The 22,735-nt window shown below is 40.4% G+C and overlaps 1 protein-coding gene across 12 annotated transcripts in view; it reads left to right on the forward strand.

Moving 5' to 3' along the window:
- Positions 1–22,735, forward strand: part of GTDC1 (glycosyltransferase like domain containing 1) — a 174,850-nt gene that overhangs the window by 40,328 nt on the left and 111,787 nt on the right. For 10 of the 12 annotated variants that reach the window (XR_007378524.1, XR_007378523.1, XM_048952889.1 and 7 more), the window contains one exon: positions 11,404–11,614. Coding sequence is in view for 8 of the 12 variants with exons in the window: in XM_048952889.1 (XP_048808846.1) it covers positions 11,433–11,614 (182 nt within the window). In the remaining 4 variants the exon portion in view is untranslated. Of the gene's footprint in view, positions 1–11,403; positions 11,615–22,559; positions 22,718–22,735 lie in introns of those variants that run through there. The other 2 variants (XM_048952892.1, XM_048952891.1) reach the window with 1 other exon arrangement.

The raw sequence follows: 22,735 nt of genomic DNA on the forward strand, positions 1-22,735 counted from the left end.
TGAATTTCTGTGTATGTATGACTATGCATGTATACAGAACAATTCTGTGCAGTCCAATAATATGGTCAGAAGGCACTTTCTAACAAAAGTAATCTGGTGAGCTATTGCTCAGTGATGAGACACTCAGTGGAGAGGATTAACCTCACTAAAATTTGGTTCTAAAGCATTTTTCCCATTCAAAGTCAGCACAGTGTAGCACAGCAGTTAAAATAACCTTTCTAGCTACGGTCAGAAAGAAGCACTGTGTGTATTTGCCAACAAAGTTCCATAGAATCGTCTGCTTGTAGACACAGATTTACAAAGGTAGTGGTGTGTCAGCAACATCCTGAGTGCCACTGCAGGCGGGCGTTACAGCTGTCAGCAGTGCCTGAGTGGCATTTATAAATAAGCAAAGCCATGTGAGCTGGTCTGCGTTCAGTAGGTACCCATTACACACCTTCAGTGTGCTGATGCCAAGCCCTCGCTTGAGTGCCTCATCTGGTTTGAATGTACAGTAAGTATCAAGTGGTGTACACAGCTTGAAAAGAAAAAGCTCTTTTTTCTTTTCTTTTTTTTTTTCTTCTCCTTAAGTCATTTGTGTAATGCCCAAGAAAATGCTTCCACAAGTGTGAAGAGCAGCTGCCTGTAGTCTCCAGGAAAATCATTTCTGGATCTCTCTTGTCCCCAGGCATTGAGAGCTGCCATAGGAAGGCAAAGAGCTGCGTATCTTCAGGGTAGCTTGAATCAGCTTGCATGAATATTGCCCTCTCCAAGGATTTTGGCATGCAAAACAGATTTGTTCAAATTATGGTGTTTGAATGCACCTTAGAAATAGATTCTTATCTGTTCTGAAATGTACAGGCAATTGGGTTTAGGGTTTCTTCACTGGGTGTTAACTAATGCATGTAGATAGATGGAAATAACTTCTTTTCTCTTCCTAAAGCATTTATTTGGTAAGATTTAATTTATGTACCCTGTTTGCATTGCCTTAGTCAGATTAGTTTTGCTGAAGGCAGCTCACCTGAGCATGCACAGCAACTGCACTGAACATTCACTGCCTTTTTGTCCCCCTCCCCTCTTTATTAATATTTTAATTAGTTCTCCAGTTGTTAAATTGGGAGAGTGAAGCATCTTTCAGAGCTACCTTTGATTTAAATATGCAACTAAGCCAGCTTCATAGATCGCCTTCACGTGTGCACATCTAGTTGATTTTCCTGGGAACTCGCATCTATGAGGTGTAAGTAGTATTCTCATGTTGGCTTGTAACGTTGGTTTGTGTATTTCATCGTATCAGTAATATTGTAACTTACTAATAGACAGCTGAACTTCAGCTGGATGTTGCAGTAACAACCTTAAATTAGCTTCTTCATCTCTGAGCCCTGTAAGGAAGATGTGCTTTCTCTGCATAGCAGTAGATGTGGCCATTACAAACTGCAATTCATTTCCCAGTTCTTAAAATTGTACCTGTTTGTGGGGGGGGAACCTGCAAAGAGAAATCCATCTAAAACTGGTTTTGCCTCTACCATTACAATGCAGAACGTGTACTATAGCCAGATTGCAACCTGTGCAACAAATCCAAAGTTTTAAAGGCATGGAATTTCCGATGGCCATGATTTTAATGACACTTCTCTAATCACAGCCATCTGCTAACCTTCAAGGGAAAATGTTATGTCTGGATGACCAGGCTTCTTCATCCTTGGTGCACGTCCTTGCCTTGCTGTTACCTGCAGCGTAACTAAAAGCAGCCACTTCTGCTCCCTGTCTGCTGGGGCTTCTCCCAGACATCAATATTCATTCCTTTTGCGGTATCTGTTTTTAAAAAAACTTCAGTTCAGAACCTAAGCTTGTTTACAAAATAACCTCCCCAAACAGATTGTTTTGAGATGCTTGTATATCGCTGGAAAGAAATATTTCCTGAAATGTTCCCCATGTCAATTGACAGATGATGACTGACATCCTTATTTAACTGATGGCAGTATTTTTCAGCTTTCTGTGATCCGTGTATCCATAGATACCTCCCAGTGGAAGGGATAGACCCCTTCCATTTCTCATACTTGCAGTATAAAATCCAGTGTGGGAATATGCACTTCTTCATCGCTTTAAGCAAATCCTTGGGAGTATTTTGCAGGCTCCTAAGGCCCCATGGACAAGAAATGAAAGGAGCTGCCTGCAGTCATTAGGCTGGCAGTTCTTGTGCCAGCAAGATGCTGGAAGACGCTTGCAGCGTGCTGTCGGAACGTGCCTTGGATGTGCTCCTAAGCCTTCGATGCTGCTGCAGCCCCTTCAGAGGGCTTGGGCTATTTACAGGAAACACGACGCTGCGCTGCTAAATAGAATTGACAACTCTAATTGCACTAGATTTATAAATTGATGCGGGTAATATATCCTTCTGTTTGTGAAGTTGGCAATAGGGAGAAAATATTCTTAAAATGGAAAAATATGTTCAGGGCTGTATGAAGTCCTCTTTTGATGTTGTGTGACGTTTGCTATGGAATCTGAGAGTTTTCAAGTGGTTTCTGAAAGAAATAACATGGTGCTGACTGGACAGAAGTTGCTGGGATGCGTTTCTGTTTTCGTAAAGTCATAGTAAGAAGCACTGATTCAGGTCCCTCCTGAGGAGACAGGAGTTGCGTGGCTGAAAGCTTGAAAATTGTTTCATTTGTTGAATTAAAATAGTACTTAGCAGTTAAAATGAAGAAGTGTTTATGCAGGTAACTTTACAGCTTTGATGTTACCTTACGGATTGTAAGAGCATCGTATCCAGACCGCTGTAGAAACTTACTGTAGAAATTTAACATTGCTTCTTATGAACCAAATGAAAATCTGATGAGTAACTGTTTTCTTCACTTGGTTAAGAGTTATGTAGCTTGGCCGGTCCTCACATTTATCATGCTGAATTGCTAGTTTGCAGGTTGTTCTGTGAATAAAATGGCAGATAGAATTGACACACCTTCTAGCATCCAGTTTACATGCTGGAAGAATTTGATTTTGAACTTGCCTTACTGGGATATGTTGTGGAGTTGGCACTTTAGTCCTTCAGTAATACTTCTCTGTGTGGGACTCCTCCCATATTTCACAGCAGAACTAGATCTGACAGTAGAACTCATCCCATCCTTTTTATTGACTCAAGGTGTGACTGAAGATGCAGATCCTTTCATCACATATTCAAATGGATAATTTCTGACTGTAAAATAAATCTGGCTTGTGCCCACTCAAAAGTTGCTGCCAAACATCTCAGGCTACCAAGCCTAATGTTTAGATTAACTCTTAGAATTCCAGGTTTTGTACAAGAAGGATGTTTTTAAGGGCTGAATCCCAAACTGTCAAAATATGAGAATGATTTATTGTTTAAGTTTTTACCACTTAAAATCTACTGTAGAAAATAGGCCAGCTTTTTGATGTGGGATGATTCTGTTAGCTCGCACAGCAGTTACTGATGTCTTTTAACAAGCCTTTTGTCTTTTAATCAATTAGCCAATATGATCTATAGACCAAGACTTTCAAATCCAATCACTTCAAATATTTGCATGTAACTTTTTCAAGTATATATGTGCTTAAAGTGGTTACAAATGCAGCTTACCTTTCTGTATAGAAGCTGGTCTGAAGCCTGGAATGAGGGGAACACATTTCTGATCATATTCCTAATAAATTGAAGGAATTTCAACATGCCAGCCTATTATTAACCAGACTGGTGCTTTTTCTGTAATAGGGAACTAGCAACTAATATGTCTCCTGTCAAGTTTAAAAATAGCACTACATCTCCCATTACCACACCTATTAGTCCCTTATCCACTGAGAGAAATTCTAAATCAAGTATCTCTCATATGTTTAAACCTAATGGAAGACTTCAAGATCACAGATATTGACAAATTTGTTGTAAGAAGTCCACTGCTGAAAAAGATGAATCTTGGAAAGTGTCCTAAGCCTTCAAGAACCATAAACACAGTCCAAATAAGTTGGATAAAACCAACATACCATTCACCAACACCAGCAGTCTCTGCTAAACTAAGTTATCGTTATTGCAAGCTTATGAGTTACGTGGCAGGTGGGAGTTTATCATTAACTGTTACGTTGAAATAACTAATTCTCTATCAGTTACAGTTGTTATACTTTGCATTTTCTGATTGTACTCTTACTAGATATAGTTGGTTTTTTTTTTCTTTTCTTTTGAAAAGCCTCTTATGGGCTGAAGAGCTACCCAAAATACTGTTAGAACATCTTGTGAAGGTGATCAATTGCTTAATACCCAGTACTTGGCAGCATCCTCTTGTCGTCTTCTTCTGTGGATGTACTGGGGCTGTTGAAAGAAGGAAAAAAGGGAATAAGCTCAGTGGAAGAACCACCCTGTGTGATGGGAGGATCATCACGGCTGCGGTCATCGTCATGGCAGAGCCTGGACCCTGTTTCTCCTCACGTCTCTTGTCTTTGGCCATTCTTTTTTGGCCTAGGAATCAAGAAAGCTTTCTCCTAACTAAATGCCACAACTACTTCCCTTGTTTTATGTAGTCTGTATACATAGAAGTAGTTTATAGACAACGTTTAGTTGCACATCTCTACCGCGGTGTGTGGCTGTGATTGTCTGTGAGTTAATCAGAAATGTGATGTGCAGATGTTCTCCACTGGAAAAAAAACCAAACAATTTAGTCAATGTAGTTTAAGGTCTTCAAAGATTTTGATTGAGGATGGCTAGACATATAGTTGCGAAGTACTCGTGGTAGTCTTAGGCTATGTCAAGAAAGAAAGTGGAGAATAAAAGTTGAGGATTAAATTTCTTCACTTTTCCACAAGGTGAAATGGCGAAGGCCAGTAGTGTCTTTATATGGATAAAATAATGAGGCAATGGAAATATGGAGTTTTTGAAATGCACACTCTGCATATGCATTAATAGCTTTTTTGTAAGGATCTGTAGCAACGTTGTTCGCCTAGCATGCACAGGTTAATATACAGATTTTACAGAATGCTACTTTCTAAATATGTAGAGTCCAGTAGGAGCCCTTATAGTCTCTTGTGTCAGAATGTCTCTGCATTAATAGCCATGGGACATCTTTAAAGTGCAGCTTCCAGTTCCTGCTGTTGTATTTCAGGGTTGGAAACACAGATGTATGAACTGAGCGCTGCAGTCCTCACGGTGTGCTTTTTAGTTAAGATCTTTACAATTCTTTTAAAGTTCTTATCATTTGGAGAACTAATTGCATCTTCTTAAGTGCTACTGTGTTTCTTACCTGAATGCTTACAGGGCATGGAAATGCTATTTCATGAGTGAGAACTCCTGAGAGTTAGGAAGTGCTGTCGGATTTTGAATATCTCATGTGAGCCTTAAACATTCTGTGTAAGGTTTTTTGTTTTTTGTTTTTTTTCCTCTCTTTGTTTATCTTATGTATTTGTGCTAGGCAGGATGCTTTAAGAACAGGATATGAGCAGTTGCCCAGAAGTGGAAGGAGTCACCACGCAGCTAGGGGAGCTGAGAGATGCTTCACCTGGCTGCAGGCACAGAGGCAAGCTACAGGGGATGTACCACCATGTAAACCAGCTGTGGTCCAGCCAGATTTGGGCCAGTCTGCTCAGGAAAGCAGTTTTCAACAAGGCAAGCAAGAAGTTTCTGCAGAGTAGTGCAATGGAAGTAGTGTATTTTTGTAGATGATGATCTTAGTAGGTTTTCAGAAAATTTAATCTATTTTGGTGCAGCAAGAATAAAGGTTGCAAGTTTACAGATTGCAGTAATGTCTTCTTTAGGAAGCCTGGAAGTGCTGCTTGTTGTCAATTCAGTTGTCAAACAAGCAGCCTTCAAGTTGTATCAGTAGGGAATGCTGCTTAGAAGCTACAGTTGAAGTCATGCTGTGGATCTGAGATTAATTTAGGCTTAAAGTTTGCCAGTTGTGGTGCATAGTTCTGCTCTTCTGGGGGCTGCAGCCAGTGAAGCAGTCACACTTCTACCTGTTAGTGCTCGACCTCAAGTGTTGGAATGAGGAAGCTGAGGAGGAGTCATGTTCACAAGGGTTACTCATCCCATGGCCTGTGCCATGATCATAGCCCTCGATGACAAACACAGGTTGTGCAGCATTGCTTTTCCATCTTTCTGTGTTCTGCAAAGAAGTAATAGGCAGATTTTACACAGGAAGTTGTCTCTGTGCTCTGAGACAGAGCCTGTTGGGCGCTGAAGAAGCCCTGTGATTCGTACATGTGGGCTCCTTGCCAGCTGTCAGAGTGAAGTGATGGGCAGCACCAAGACTGGCAGCTGTATGTTAGCAGGTTCCAACTGACAAGAACGCAGGACAGTGCTTGCTGCACAGTGTTACAGATGTTGCTGGTCAAATGCTATAGAGTCAGACTAAGCCTGTGGTGTTAAGAGAGTTTTCCTGTTCTGATTACCTGCAAGCTTAGGACTTAGTTCTGTTATGTTTTTTTTTCTCTGCAACTGCAGAGTGACTTTCTTAGGAGAGCATTAGAAAATCAGTTTGCATTAGAAGGCAGTCAGTCAGCAATAACCTTTCTGGAAAAAAAACAAAACTGTCCTGTGATGGCACTTTGATCTAAAACATTAAGAATGTACGTATTCACTTAAAACCTCAACTTAAAAGTTTGTCATTGGGACTGCTGGTGGAGTCTCATAAGTGTACTGCGAGTGATCTTTCAGGGGACATCCATATCGGTTTTGCATCAAAACGAAAGCGATTCACACATGAGAACATGATTTTTCCAGCACTACAGTGAGACACACACAGCTCTTACTTTGAAAGCAAGTTGAAAAATTGCTAATTAATTGCATATTTTAAAGTGTATTACAAACAGCTGATTTTCCAGGATGCGTTAAAATAGTCCGTAGAAGAAAAACTTAGCAATCCTTTAACCAAGCACTTCAAATAAGTGTGGTAAGTACGGCTGATATTGAAAGGGATTTTGAGGCAGAGTTCACAGATGGGAACGCTTACCTGGCTGAGGCCACTGGGACTCGTGCCATTTTCTCCCGTTCACTCTATTTTTACTTTTGGCTGGGAGCTGGTTGTCAGCGTAATGAATACAGCCTTCACAAACATGTGCGTAGATGATAAGCAAAGGGAACTAAAATAGAGTATTTTAGTGTTTAGTGGAATAAAATCAGACAGCGCCGTGCATCCTTGTTTCAGTGTAGACATCTGGGTAGACGTGTGCAGCTCTTGGGCTGTTTGGATGGGCAAAGTTCTCTGGGTGCCATTGGTAAGTTAATGTTGGTGTTGGTGCAGACGTCCAGACGAAGGTGAACCATTTTGGTTTACCACTTTCTCAAAAGGAGGAGAGAACTTCTTGCCTTTTCCAACTGATTTATATAAAAGATAGATTGAGTGGCGTTCTCACTTGGTGCAAATAACCAGTTTGGTAATGACTTAGCCCCGGTACTTTTGAGTGTAAATTTGGTCAACCATTAAAATGCAATTGTGCTTAAGGTATAACTCAGGAGTTTCTGTGAGTCATTATCATGAGTAGGAGGGCAGTGCTGACTGGTTCAATGTGGGTTACTCTGTGTGTGTGTGTGTGTGCTGCATCACAGCTTTGCCGGGAGGAGGAAGGGGCAGGGGGACAAGGTAGGGCCTGCAGTGGCCCTTTGGGAAATCCCATGTTACCAGAATGGGAACATTAAAAGTTATTGCTTGTAAAAGGTATGGCAGTGTGCTTATCTGAAATCATCAAAGGCTGTAAGTGTGTTTATGTACACGAGGCATACCTGATGGGTTCTGTAGCCAGCTGTGTGTGCTCTGGATACGGCGGTGGAAGAAATTTCATGTCTGTGTGGGACTGCGACCGTTGAAACAATCATTACTGAAACCATACACCTTATTTCCTGTTACTAATAGCAGTCCTCTACCTATGGAATATATTAACAGTTATTCCCTTGGTTTTGGATTGTTGCTCAACTATTTGGTTGGACAGATACTTAAACGCGATCTGTAATTTATGTTGTCTGAATACGTCAATGAGCAGAGCTCATTATGGCTTCCTGATGCGAGCTGTGCTGATGTTTGTGAAACCACACTTCTGTCTGTCAGGCAGAGCAGAAGTACGTTCCTTAATAAATCATGGAAAATGACGAGCTTTCGCTACCTAGGCTGGTGAACTGAAATACTTGGTTGGTGTTTACCTAGAGTTTCAAACAAAGCAGTGGTTCAGTGGTTTCTGTGACTGCTTGAGCAGTTAATTCTTCCATGCCATTTAAATAAATATTTATTGCCCTTTACAGGATAGATTTTTTTGTATTAAAAACTGTTGGGGTCAAACAGCAGCAGCCCATTTAGGGAACTGCAGTGCCTCCACCGCGTGACTTTTGGCATTATTACCAGAGTGGGATGTTCCTATTCCAGCCAGTTTTTCCCCAACATCTGCCCCGAAATACTGAGCTCCATCCTGCATACATGATGCTTGCATAGAGGCATTTTTTGGACACGGCAGTGCTGTGCTTCTGGGGCCTGGGCTGAGCTGCTGGCTCAGAGCAGAGGAAGCCCTGTAATGGGGAAAGGAAAGCAGATATGTTTTTCTAATATTTGTTGTTTTCTTTGAAATGAGTAAAAGAATACCTGGAGTGATTTATGTTTAATTGAGGATCGCATTCCATCAGATACGGTGAACGTTCTCAGGCCATTTATCATCTGTGTCTTTTCGAGACCTCTGAGGAGTATATAGGAGATATTTACCTTAACTTGGCTAGGTCAAGGGAAATAAAGTAGAAATAATAGATGTTATTTTTGTATGTGAACAAAACTGGAAGTCGTGTGGATGAAATATGGGGTAAATGGCTGTGTCCTACCTCCTCTGTGACTTTTTAAATACCGGGAATTATTAGTTCTATATAATATAATTTCCTTTGCATTATCAGTGTATGTTTTTAAAGCACACGATTTAGTGGCTGGCATTTTTATTGTTCCAGATTAGTCAACTCCCGAAGTAAGCTCGGTGTGTATTGTGTTGCCATGACTGTTCAGTAGTTTCATATTTAAGTAGCATCTTAAAAAACAGACAAACAAAAACCAGCCAACAAGGCCATCTACTGCACTTCACGTAACATTTCTACTAAATGTATGTGGCTGGTAACGCACTTAGGTTGTGTGACACCAGAATCACACAAGTGCTGGTGAGGATTTTCGTGAGCAGTACCTACATTTTGGGGTGAGGAAGGGGTTTGTAAGAGAGCCCTCAAGCTTTAGACCTGAGAAATTTGCTCATGGCTATTTTTCACTTGTGTGTTGCTGCTGGTGTGGGACCTCCAGGTGCCACTCTGCCTCGTTTGGCCTTAACTACCTCCATACTGGTATACTCCATGCAATCCTACTGTGCATCCAAGCTTGAACCGAAATTCTCACCGCCAACAGCCAAAAGGAATTTGTTGTAGGGCGAACTCTTTCGTAACGTTTGCAAAATGCGTTTTAATTACCTTTTATTAAAGGTGGAAGGGTGAGTGCAGTGTAACCTAAATGTGAGGGTCTGTAAGAAGGAGGGAAACCTGAGAGCTGAACGCATCTTTTCCTGTCCCAGGGAGGAACAAACAGTGAAAACTGCTGCGAAATAGAATCGAGAGCACATTGTTGATTCAGCTAAAACTAGCGATAAGGGCTGGTTTCAGAACCAGTCTGGGGGAGTGCAGCTTGATCAGATATTTCATGAACAAATTATTACTGATACCACTGATTGGCAAATTCAGTGCAACTCATTCTCACTCAGTGGCACTTTCAGACTTCTCTGTGCCCCCTTTTTGAATTTGCAAAACGCTTCCCTCTGATCCTTTGAGTTAAAGTTACGGCGACGTTTGATGACGAGCATAGCATGATTAATTACCAATGAATAGCGCATATTCCAACACAGCTTGTGTTTTTCTCGCAGTTATTACCCTGCAGGTTCCAAAAGGGCTTTGGAGTAGGGATTATGATTTCAGTTACATCATTGTGAATTCAGAAAACGCCAGTGATTTCAAAAGTGTGATTCTGAAATTAGGTCAGTGGAAAAGAGATCAGAATCTGCCTTGCTACCTGCAAAGTAGCAAACTCCAAAAGAGAGAGAATTCACTGCTTCCAGACAACAGTTGTTTTTTTTTTTTTTTTTCTTTTGAAAGAAATGTTTGTTTAAAAAAAAATAATTTTACTTGAAACAGTGTAGGAAAGTGAGTAATAGAACAAATTATAACCTGAATCCAGGCTGGATTGTGACAGGAAAGAGCACAGAATGAATGCTTTCCTTCTTACTATTTGATCTGTATTGACCCAGGAGTTTGACATCTCTGTTGCACAGTGATGGGCCAATGACTCAAAACTACTATCTAGAGATTTCTTATATTTTGTCCTCTAATTATGTTTCTTCAGTATTCGGATTTCTGTTGCTGGCTAGTTGATCTTTTGACGACTGCAGTGCACTTTAATTTTTTTTTCCATTTGTTTTCTGAGATCTGATAACAGAATACTTCCTGCTCTCAGAGATTGGACTTTTCCAACATGACACCACTAGAAATGGCAGGGACACAGAACAGACGTGGTGTCCTGCAATAGGCAGCATCAACCACGGAGCCCAGGCACTGAGTCAGCAGGGAGTGAACACCATGGTCCTCCCTGGTGAGAAGGAATTGATTGGACAGGTTTCATGGATGGTGAATGATCTTCAGAGTTTGGTTTGCGACCTTTTTTATTTGGCGGTGTTGGTCAAAGCATCTACAGAGCAGCTTTTTGGTACCCTGAGTCTGTGACTCATGAAACCTGAGCAACAGTCATCTTTCCCTTCACTTTGGGCAATGCGTTTTGCTTCCTGTTTGTCAGCAGCCCCGTGCTTGCATGTGACAGCTTCCTTAAGCCTGCAGAGCTGTTCTCTTCCAGTGTTGGAGCACTGAAGAACAGCAGCATGGTTTGCATCTCCTTTGGGTTCGAGGTGCACTGCTCCAGGGATGAGAGAGTCCTGAGGTCCTTGGGTTGCTCTCAGACATTCCTCTGAGCTCAGGTAGCCAAAGCACTTGCTAATAGTGGCAGAAATGTATTTGAGTTGTTCTTCAGTTTTATCTACCTCCAGTGAAAGAAATAAAGCTATATAAAAACAAATAAAGGCATTTTATGAGCATACCCCAAACCTGTTGAGGAATGATGCATTTACAAGTCCACAAAGTGAAGCTACCTTTAAATACCCTGATTGAAAACAGAGCAAAAAATACAGTATTTGTAAGTCCTGCATATTTTAGTTCCCGTAACATTTCAAGTTATACGTTGTAAGAGTTGAAGCAAATAGGTGTGGTAGTTTTGTCACTGTAATTATTCTGAAGTAAATCCATTAACTTAATATGAAGGGATTCATTTCAGGTAAAGAATGAAGATGCTGGTAGACCTTGCAGTAGTTTTTGATTTTTTCAACATCCTTAAACAACCAACCAACCCAAATACTGTGCATTTCTAAAGTAAATTATTTCTCTTTTGTCCTTTTCAGATTTCAGACAGAGCTGAAGCAGTGGGAAAATGAGCGTTCTTCTCATTGAGGCTTTTTATGGCGGTTCCCACAAACAGCTGATGGATCTTCTTCAAGAAGAGCTGAAAGAAGAATGTGTCATCTGTACACTCCCTGCCAAGAAGTGGCATTGGAAAGCACGGACTGCTGCTCTTTACTTCATGCAAACGGTGCCAGCAAGTGCTGATTACAGGTAACCCAGGAGCTGGGTAAACTCAAATGGCAGGGAGGCCTTAAGCTGCAGTTTCAGTTGTCTGTATGCAAATGTGGATTCACAGGCAAATAGGGACTAGCAGTGGGCATTAAGAAGTTTATCACATTGCACTGACTTCTTTGGGTGTCAATATGGGAAATCACTACAGTGATTTAGAATATCTTAAAATACTTTAGCTTACGTTGTTTGTCCTTGAAAGTCTCTAAGAATGTACATATATATAGATGCCTACTTGTTTAAAGATGTGTATGTACATTTTATTTTAAATTTATTAAGTGAATTTAGAAGTAAGGGAAGATTTAAACTGTTTCACAGATGAGGTTGAAAGATTGCATGGTTCTGATCACTGCAAGCTTCCTCACCTTCACGTACCTTCCCAGTTACCTGTTAGCAAGTCTGATTTATCACTGCACTACTCAGGCTGACCTAGAGGATTAAGGGTTCAGTTTCATCTTAATGATTGTCCAGTTCTGTAAGGTGCCAGCACCTATGGATGTCTTTTTTGCATATAGCTAAGAAGCGAAGCTCTGTCTGCTAGAACCTGGACTGATAAAAGCAGACTACTTAGGTCAACAGATAGCTATCTCATAGTGAGAATCAGTCATTCCAGAACCAAGATATCTTTAGAGCAGCAATGTTGCTTGGCCTACCTTATCACCAGAGATGTGGTGAGATGACTGGCAGGCAGTGAAGCAACATGTAGTTAATTGTATGAGTACCTGGCTCACTGTGTGCCTTCATAGAGAGGGACTCCTCATGCCCGGGGATGTTATAGCACAAGCATCTGCTTTTCAGCCACGGGATGAACTTCAGCAGGACCCCAGGTGCATCTAGGTGATGTGCCAACCGGATATTCTTTAGAGCTGGGATTGGTATTTTTAACTCCAGATTGGAGCCAGGAGAGGTAATGGATGGGGGAAGGAGCACAATCTTTTCAAGAATAGATCTTGTGCTGTAGAAGGCTGTGTTTGAACAATGTATAGTATGCCTTGGAATGCCATATAAATGTACACCTTTTCTCTTCCAGCTTGCATTTCAAATAAGCTGCTATCCCAAGCCAAATATTCTATTCTTCCCATTTGTCTTGTTCGAGGCATTTAGTGTTGGTTTCTTATTGCTTCCCTTTTGCAACAATTTTGTTTTGGAGGAGTATATATGACAAACTGTTATGTAAATTTGTCTTGTATCACAACCACATCCTCCAACGCATCGCAATGTTATCTGTGTTCCTTCAAGGTCAGCAGCCCAAGCTGTCCAGCACTAACTGTATTAAACTAATCAGACATCACTCATAGACATACACTTCATTAGTTTAACTTACAGTTACATTGACCCAAGATAACTTAACTCCAATTTGTCAAGTAACCCACATCTTGGGAAAGGGAGGGAAATGATGGGGGGAAAAAAAACCAAACAAACCAGCAACGAGAAAAAAAACACCCAAAAAACAAAAAAAAAAGGAAAGAAAAAAGAAAAAAAACCAACAACCCAGCAGCTTGAAAACTCACTTGAAGTTAATAAACTTGCAATCTGTCATAGACTTATGTGCAAATATAACCTTTACTGACAACAAATAAATCTGATCTAACCAATGGAGCATCTTAAGGAGAGGAAAGCTTTTTCTGTGCTGTTCTGGTAGTGTTTGATCAGACAGAATCAAATAGTCAAAGTTCACAAAGATGCAGTGTTTAACATGGGTGTGCACCTTATCCACATGTGCAGGTTTTGGGCTGATACGACTGATGAGAGCAAAACTGGTTCAGAAGTACCCTCTGTGACTTTCCGTGCACATTTTTAATGTTTGTTTTGTAATTGAATGTTTCAAGTCCTTTTTAAATTGAAAGTATAAATGCATCAACCTAATGAAGCTGACTACATTCTCCTACTAGAAAAATCATTGATTAAAATTAACATTGTTTTATATCTAGCTTTCTGGTAAGCATTTAAGATCTGCTTCCCAGGCAGTAGCTGCTTGTGAAGATGAAGTTATCAAACTGGCAGGAGTGTATGTTTTGAACTGCACATTTAAATATTTAAACCTTCTTGTGAGGTAGTGGGAAATATCAAATCTACATTATTTACATTATTGACTTTATTTGTAGAACAAAAGATTTCTCTTCCAAGCGATGTTTTTAAAATATGACATTTCATAAATACCTTGTTTCTGTTTGTGCATTTAATAATACAGAATGGTCAGAGATATCTCAAGTGCAAACTGTTGGTAACTGAGCAGTGTTAGTGAATTTTTGTTTCTCCAGCTGTACTTAATTTCAGGACACCGTGTGAGAAGTAATACTGATGCTGACAAGTCTGATAATATTGCTGTGTGTGTACGCAGCAGATGGCTGTATGTCTTCCCTTTAAAAGGTAGATAGTACTGTGTATATAAGGTAGTAGGGGAAGGAGGCAGGCTTGTTCTTTTTTGAGTGAACTTCAGCATGCTGTTCTTTAAGCATGAGACTTAAAAAGTGCTTTTGAAGCAGAACATGAGCTGAAGAGTAATAGATGTTCAATTGAGATACTCTGCAGTGACCAGTGAGTTTGTGATGAACTTGCAAATACTTGCTTATCGGAGAGCAGGCACGTACTCCCTGGAGCAAGGCTTGGGGCTGCATTGCCAAAAGCTTTCCTGAATTGCCATGCAGGTAATTCAGGTGATTTTCCCTTCGTGGTACAACTGCAACTTTCCAGAGCATCCTCCTTGGCCTGGTCGGAAAAACATAGCAATCAACATGGCACACTGGGAAAAAAGCACATTTTTTCAGTAGAGGCTGTTCTCTACAGAAAATGTAGTTCAAATGCAAGCTAGCAGTATGAGATTTAGATTGGCAAAGCAGAAAGGCTGAAGTGCAGTGTGGCTTCTAGTTTGGTTTAATAGCACTGCTGGATTATTTGCAAAAAACCCTACATATATAAATATTATGTGTTACATTCAGTACTGCCCCCCAGGTAGCTGTTCATATGAATAAAGATTTTATTTGTAACAAACTCTTGCCCTGAAATACCCCTCGGGTAAATGTTAGTATATATATACCGCTGATATTTGACAACTATATTTTAAAGACAAACTCTGTGCTTTTTGCGTTTTATGGAAGAGAAAAAGTAAATAAATCGTTGTTTCAATTAATAGAGCTCTGAGAAGGAATCTGAGGAGTGTGCTGAGGAGGTGCTGAGCAGGACATGTCATCTTCCAAGACTCTACAATGTATATGTGCGTGTTGGTTTGTTTTTGTAAATAACATTTTAAGACCATCACAATTAAGGGTTGTTCAGATCTTATGCTTTCATAAATTTCTGTAAGGCAAAAAACATGCATTATTAGAGTGACTTATACTAATTGACTGGTATCATTGGAAACGTTGTCTTAAAAATGGTGGTCCTGTAAATTTTTGTTCCAGTGATTAATGCAGTGTATGAGTGATACCATGGAGACTTGGTGTTTGCTAGATGCATTCTTCTCAGAAAAATACCTGTAAGCCGTATGTCCTGGGGAAAAAGTTTGGAGATTGCAACTGAAGCAAAGCAGGCATATTTTAGGCATTTCATTTAAGGCTGAACACACAGATGCCCATTTGTGCTGGGAACACTTCTGTCTTGTGTCCTTATGTCTTTATGTCAAATACTGGCATCTTTGTGTAATCTGCGTGGGTAGAGGAATAATTTCCCTGTGTTAAAAATCTTCCCTGCTTTTGGTCCTAAATAATAACAAATAAATAAGCAGTGTTTATGGGTAGCATGTTAGTGAAACAAAACAACCACAGACTTAGAAATTAAAAAAAAAAATTACTTGATACTTGTATTTGCTTATTTTATGGTGTTTGCTTTCATATTGAGGTGAATATGTCATATCATCAGTTATTGATGTATATTTTCTTCTTGCTCAACTCCATCGCATCTGAAGATGGGACCGAGCTCAGAATACTGCTGTGAGCTGGTGTGGAGGCTACAAAGTGTGTGTGTGTGTGTGTATGTACTGCATATTTTTGCCAGCTATGTATTGAGTGTACCCCTAAGGTACAGGTTGGTGAGTCGTCTTTTGTATTTTATTCGAGTGGCACAAAGGGACAAAGAAATGAGTTAGTGGTTAACTGCAGCAGCCAGTATCCCCTAAGACAGGGTACCACGTTTGATTAACGTGGCTGTAACTGACTCTCTTTTGTAACCTCATGGATAGATACCAATCACAGTGTGCTTGCCTTGCTGTAGAGAAACCAAACCAGGAACCCTGGGCTTCCTTCATTTTAAGGGCAAATTGCCCTGACAGACGAGTGTAGGAGATGCTGCTTCGTCTCGAGCTCCTCGTTACCCTCCCTTGCTGCACAAAGGGTCATTGCTTCTTTCATTTCGTTGGTACTAAACTTCCTTTTTTAAAAAGATTATTTCTTAAAAACCCAACAAAATCAATCGAGTTCACAAAGGTTACTTAACATGGGCTTGTGCAAACACATCCCCATTCCTTCTGCCCACGCTTTGAACTAGCTGGTATTGAGCTCGCTTCGCACCAGAAGGCCATATGGCCGTACTGGCGCTGTGTTGAGCCTCGACTAATAAGCCCTACCGAGATACAAGACACAGGCACCGTGTACTGAGCTAAAACAACTTGGTGACTTCTGACCAAATCTGGCTCTTGTCCAGCCAGCTTGGAGTGTAAGCAAAGAGCATATACGTCCATATGGAACGGCATGAAGTTCTGCGGCGTATCGCAGATGATACCCTCTGCTTCTCTAGCCTCAGATAATGGAGGTTGTCCCGGCCTGAATAAAGGGTGTGAATTCCTTTCTGCTGAGGGGAGCTTGGAGGCCATCTGATGCTGAGCGTACGTAACGTGGGAACGTACGTGTAAAAGTGGGCTTTGTCTGCTCTGGCTTCGTGCCACCCGGATCTGTTTGGAAAACTTGGGATGTTACCTAAAGGCTAAACTTCTTTAGGATGGTGTAAAATCTGTGTTCGAGCATGATTTTTGTTAGAACACTTATGTGAATCTGTGCATCGTTAAAGTTGACAAAAGAAAATTGCTGTGTTTCAAGCAAGAAAAAAATTAGCTTTTTTAAATTTTTTTTTTTTTAATTTGGTTGGTTGGTTTTTTTGGCAGTGGGAAAATTGTGTAAATGAGGGTAAATGCTTCAGAGGAAAGCTTAAGGAAAGCCTAAACACAAAGTGATTTCGTTCTGCGGGTAACACGGGCGCTGTGTTTTGTCTCTGCTCAGAATCAGACGGCTAAGATTCTCTCTGCAGTGTCACAGTGAGGCTGCCCGAAAGTTTTCCTCAACTCGGCGGAGGAGGTGGGATCTCCTTTGTTCTCAGATTAATTACCTTGCTGCCGCCGCGCAGGGCAGCCAGCAGCACAGCTCTGCGATGTTCTAAGAGCAAATGCTTTTATTCTTAGGTCTGGCTGCGTAAAAACGGGGGGAGGGAAAGAATCCAACATTAGTAACAACAACAGCAAAAAAAAGGCACCTTTTGAGAAACGGAACAAATAATTCAATAAGTGAACTACCTGAAATTTATTCAGGGAGACAGCAATATGATCTTAAACATTCGCTTTGCATTAATCAACTTTGCCTCAGATAAAATCCTGGCAGATGGTAGCTATTCATTTTAAAAGTGACAGGTTTTCTTTACGTTTTTTTTTTTCTTTTTTTTTTTTTTTTTTTTTTTCTTTTTGGTGTGTAAACCCCCACATTCAACGCTTCTCTCCAAAAAGTTGAGTTGTTTAATTTGCCCACCGTGCATTTTTCCCTGCTCCGGTCCTTCTATTAGGCACTAACACACAATTTGGAGAGTTAAAAGAGTTTTTAGAGGAATTTAAATCAAGGCCACTTCCCTTTGAAGTCGAGGGAAGTATATATATGATCTCAAATTTGGCATGAATAAGATCAGAATGATTAACACAATGCAAGGAGAGGTGCGGGAGCGGGAAGGAAGCTAGTTGGGATTGGTGCATGATCTATAGACAGTACTAATGCGAGGTGGCAGTTGTCCGTTTGATGTGTAAAAGATTTGCTGAAATTCCAGAAAAATATTCTGATGAGACAATGAAAGAACAGTCTGGTTTTTCAAACTGTAGCATGTGTTTTTCCTTTATGATCCTGAGTGCCTGGGGAAATCCTTATTTTTCTTTCTAAAATGAATTTTATGAATCACCTGGAGAATTGATATTTACATTGCTGGCAGTAAAATGTAATGAAATTGTGCATTATGATTCAGTATTTCTGCACTTAGGGTTTTAATGAGCATTTTATCTGTCCTTTTAAATGGTTGCTGTGTATATATTTTATTTCTAGATTACTTATAGATTACATTTCTATTTTCAAATAACAAATATATACAGTACTGCATAATAAGGAATATGATGCTTTCTACGATTCATTGTCATTCTGGTCTGTAACACTAATTTGATCTTTCAAAGGGAAGAAACAGACCTTGTGGTTTGTATCAAATAAAGAGAAAAATCCTGATTTTTTTTTTTTTTCTTTTCTGTGCTGCTTCTTTCCTAATCTGTTTTTTTTTCTTTTTTCTTTTTGTACCTTAGAAACGAGCACAAATGTTGTCAGATACTTGGTTTGCACGTGATGTGGATTTATAACTTTATATTCCAGTGTTACAAATACCTGCCTTTCTTAATGGGTACTTAGAGCTTGGCTGAATTTTGTGAAGTATTTATAATAAAAAGAAACTTTATATGACGCAAAGTATTCATAGTGAAATGGTCTGGGAGAAGGTCTGCATTGCCAGTGATCTTTTTCTTTTCTTTCTGCAAGCATTAGCCTGACCCACACACATGGAAGGTCACGGCTCTGAACGCTGCTGTTCAGGTTGCCAGGGATGGGTGCAGTTGCCAGTCTGCAGCAGAGCAAGAATTAGTCAGCAGGGTTAATGTGTACCCAACGTGAAGAAGAGTTCTCAACAGGAGGGCTGTTAGAGGAACGTGGTTTATAGCCTGATCCACTGCAGGGCAGCCAGGGTTGTGGTAGTGAAGCGTCTGGACATACACTTGTACAGCAGGTATCTTCTGCTCGTTGTGGCAGTGATAAACCTTTCAGAAGAGCAGGTTTCTAAACGTAATGCAGAGGATGTAATTTAAATGTTGGTTCAAATGGTCGCTTGTGTCACGGTTTATCACAGGGTGTTTTTTCTGGCAGTGGGTCACACTGGAGAAAGGGTAGGTAGGTTGCTCTAGAAACGTGCTGAAGGCTGTTTTGTCTCCTTGGTTCTTCCATGATTACAGCCAGATCTGGAACTGTAACCCACATGTGACTGTGTAGGCAGATGGTATGTTAACAAGTACTGCAGGTGAATGGGGTTACAGGGAGGCTGTAGAGCACCATGGGGCTGTAGGTCCAGCCATCCCTCAGGGAGCTGTCTGTCTAACCAGATATGGACAGCTTCCATTGGACTGCATGTCCGTAAGAGGTGGCCTGAGTGCATTGAATGCTCTCCAGGAGCATCTCCTCTTGGTTTAGTTTCATCTATAGGAACCCAGTTCATCGTGTTGGGGACTGCGCAGGTGGGAGCTGAGGCACAGTAAGTGAGGATGCTTGTCGGAGTCCCTTCATATAAACACTCTTCTGATGCAAATTGAAATGCTGAACTTGCCCATAAAGTACTTAACTTTGTGGGTTGTGGTGTTTCTTCCTTAGATATAAAATGTATACCTACTTAGATTATGTGCCAACTTGCGGTGCATTGGACTGCATTCAATTTAACAGGGACTTCTGACTCCCAAAAACTGCAGTCGGAGCCATTTGTTTCCTCCTCCTCTCCCCTCTTGCTCTACTGAGCACAAGTATCTTGGGAAGGGTACCTTCAGTAGACTTCGAATTGGGATGGTGGTTGATTTGCCCTCCCTTTAAAAATATATATATATCGAGAACCAAAATACCTTCTGTCTGTTCGTTGGAATATCCTTGACAAACACAAAGCAACCAAAAGGCTTTTTTCTTCTTTGTTCTGTAATGAAGATCTGTGTGATTCCTTATTCGCCTGGATACTATTTTCCTTTTCTTGCCTCTGTCCTTTGTCTGTGTCTTTCCCTCCCTCCCTCCTGCACATATACTCTGATGGTCCAGTGGACACCATCATTTTAAAGAATGTTTTCCATTTCAGAGCACTTATTTTTTTTATTGTTTATGTTTCTAACCTTGCCAACTTCATCATTTTTCGTTCTAACTCTCACTGTTTCCATTTTACTTGTTGCACACTGCAGCTTGCACTTCTGTGTAATAGCAACTTGAGGAAAGAGTGAAAGAAACAGCCATGACAGAACATCAAAAACAAATACATGCTTTTTCTTCTTTTTTTGGCAGAAATTACAGAAAGAATTTATACCTGTTAGAACATACGCAGTTTTTATTTACATGAAAGGATATCCCATTTTTAATTAAAGATGGAATTTAAGAATGATAAATGGAGCCATTATCCAGTAGCAGTTAGTTTGCAGGCATTTTTTTCCTGCTCTTCCGCAGTACTGCAGGTTTGACAGTGCCTTTGGCTTTTGTGAGCAAAATACATTTCATACTTATGACAGAATAGTTGTAACTCACTAGACATGAAACAGTTATCATACGTAGTGACATCTCTGTTTAAACCCTGAGGAACAGAATTATTTTAAAGTGTGCATATGCAGAAATTTCCTGCTAATCAATTTTATTTAAAACATAACAGCTAAAAAAATGTATATGCCAAATGCATTTGGAGAAATAATGCTAGAGATACTGAAATTATGCAAGGAAAAAAAGAAAAAGATGAATTGCTGGGGAAGTTGTAATGAAAAAGTTATCTTTCTATTTATTAATTCAATTTTATTTTTTTTGGAAGGACATGATTCCTAAATTAATTTAGGAGGAGAATTTCTCTTGCTATTGCTGTCCTGTAATAAATTGTAGATGTGCCAAAATTAGATGTTATTTCTGAAGGAACTGTGCTCCATCGTACTGCTTACAGTGCCAGACGTAACTTCTGTCTGCCTTGTAGCCATTGATAAAAAGGAAATGTGTGCTTTAGCCCTGTTTTCCTCCAAGTATGTCCAGTGCATCGTGACTCTGGCAGAGGCTGATGTGGTTAGTCGATAGGGTGGTGAAGGGCAGTGACTGCAGGGGTTCTTCACAAATAGCCTCACTATTTTGCCCCATCTGGCAACTCTTTGAAGTATTTTTGTCTCTGGTAGCAGACTAACCTTTTACTTGTTTGTTCTTTTTTTTTTTGACTTCAGCCTCCAAATGAGTCTTCTTCATCCTGTCCTGATGAGCTCCCTGAAAATTAGTAGGTAATTTGAGTTAGCCCAAGATTGCCATTGGGCATTATGAACTTCTTAGCATGACTTTTGACCGTCGTGGGAGGAAATAAGAAGCCCATGTACTCTGCAAATTGTGACTGACTACTTTTTTCCCCTTTGCTCTCTGGTACTTTCACTAAGCATCAGTATTCTGGGTCATCTGGGGGCCTCTAGAATGAGCCCTTGTATTTGAGTTCCCTGTAGTTGATGTCTTCAAAAAAGCAGGCAAAAGACCTATGTAGTACGGGACCTGGATACAGAGACTTCATTGCTGTCTGCTCTAGACTGTTAGCATTACTATCTACTCAAGATTGTGCAAGCTCAATGTGTTTTGCTGTAGTGCTACTTCTGGTGAGATTTCATGCTGGCCTTGCAGAGGGACTTGTGTCCCCAGGCTACTTCAGAATCAGACCTCAGTAGTTTCTGTGGCTGCTGAGGCATCCAGGACTTACATGCCTTGAACCCAGATCTCAGGTCTTACCCGAGTCAGCAGATCTCTAGGAAGAGGTTGGAGATAGGAGTTTCAAAACAGGAAGAACAGATTGTAATGTAATTATTCAAGATTGCGTCACGAGTTACAAATGGCAAAACTCACCTTTTTTTTTTTTTTATTTAATTTTTTTTTTTTTAATATGGAGCAGGAAACCAAAGGCTTGTCTTGTGTGTGCCCTGCTATGTTATGATGAGTAGCGTTTCTTTTCATTATTAAAAAATAGCTATCTGCCCTTCTAAAGCACTAATTTCCATTATTAACAGTTGCATGGGAGGTCATTGTGAATTGGATAGGGTCTCTGGCATTCAGGCATATTTAAAAACAATGTTTATGATGTCTCTACCTCCTATTATTACTGTCTGGCAAGCATTTTTCAGGGGATTGTTGTTCAGTTATATTTTGCACGTGGTTCTCAGTTTTCTTAGGTCCCAGTGAGGAAAAGTGAAAAATCTAATAGCTTTCCTGTGCCTTTAGGAGATCTATTGATGGGTGCAAGACCAGCGTGTTCAGAGCATGGGTGGGCAGGGAGAATAGGTTGGTGCCTGAGATGCTTGTGTGTGCTTCCTGCTTTTTTAAGCTGTATAAAGATTGTTTTGAGATTAAGCTCAGCAGCTCCTCTGCAAACTACTCACAAAGTAAAGGCCTGAATTGTCCTTGTCTCAGGCTTGTGCCTCTGTCCAAAGATATGGCTGGAGCTTTGCATTTCTCTCAACCGATAGTTTGAATTACATGCTCAATGTATAGTAACGATGGGAGTGTATTTTATTGCAAGAGATAGGACTCAGAGATAGTTACTTGTTTTAGAACTAAAGATTCCATCACAGAGAGGAAGATAAAAAACTGTGTGTGCAGTGCAGATGCTGCGTGATGGAGGAGTGCAAGTGGTCAGCCCCACTTGGGGCTGTTACAGCATCACTGTGGTATATGCCTTCCCATTATCTCTTGTGCTCACCTTTGCACAGGATATTTTGGTCCCATACGTGTGTTTGTTTCTTTTTCTTTTTTCTTTTTTTCCATCCTATTGAATTTAAAACAGTTACTTCATTAATTCGTGTTCATAATACCGTTAATTTTGTCTTTACAGTGCTGTTGTTATGAAGAGAGTTGTCATGCAAGCCGTGGTACGTTTTAAGTAGACTTATTTCATCTTTTTGCAGATTGCCAGCATTAAGTGCCAGCCCATGTGAGCAGCCTGCTGACCACGAAGCCCGACCACGCTCGGTCTATTAGCTGTGCTCCAGAAGTGTTTGTTCAGTTTTTCCTCAGATGGATAACCAATATGGAACATTCTGTCCACAGAAGTCTTATTAAAGAGGTTAGAGCATCCTGCTAA

Source organism: Lagopus muta, chromosome 8, assembly GCF_023343835.1.
Source record: "Lagopus muta isolate bLagMut1 chromosome 8, bLagMut1 primary, whole genome shotgun sequence".
Classification (NCBI taxonomy): domain Eukaryota; kingdom Metazoa; phylum Chordata; class Aves; order Galliformes; family Phasianidae; genus Lagopus; species Lagopus muta.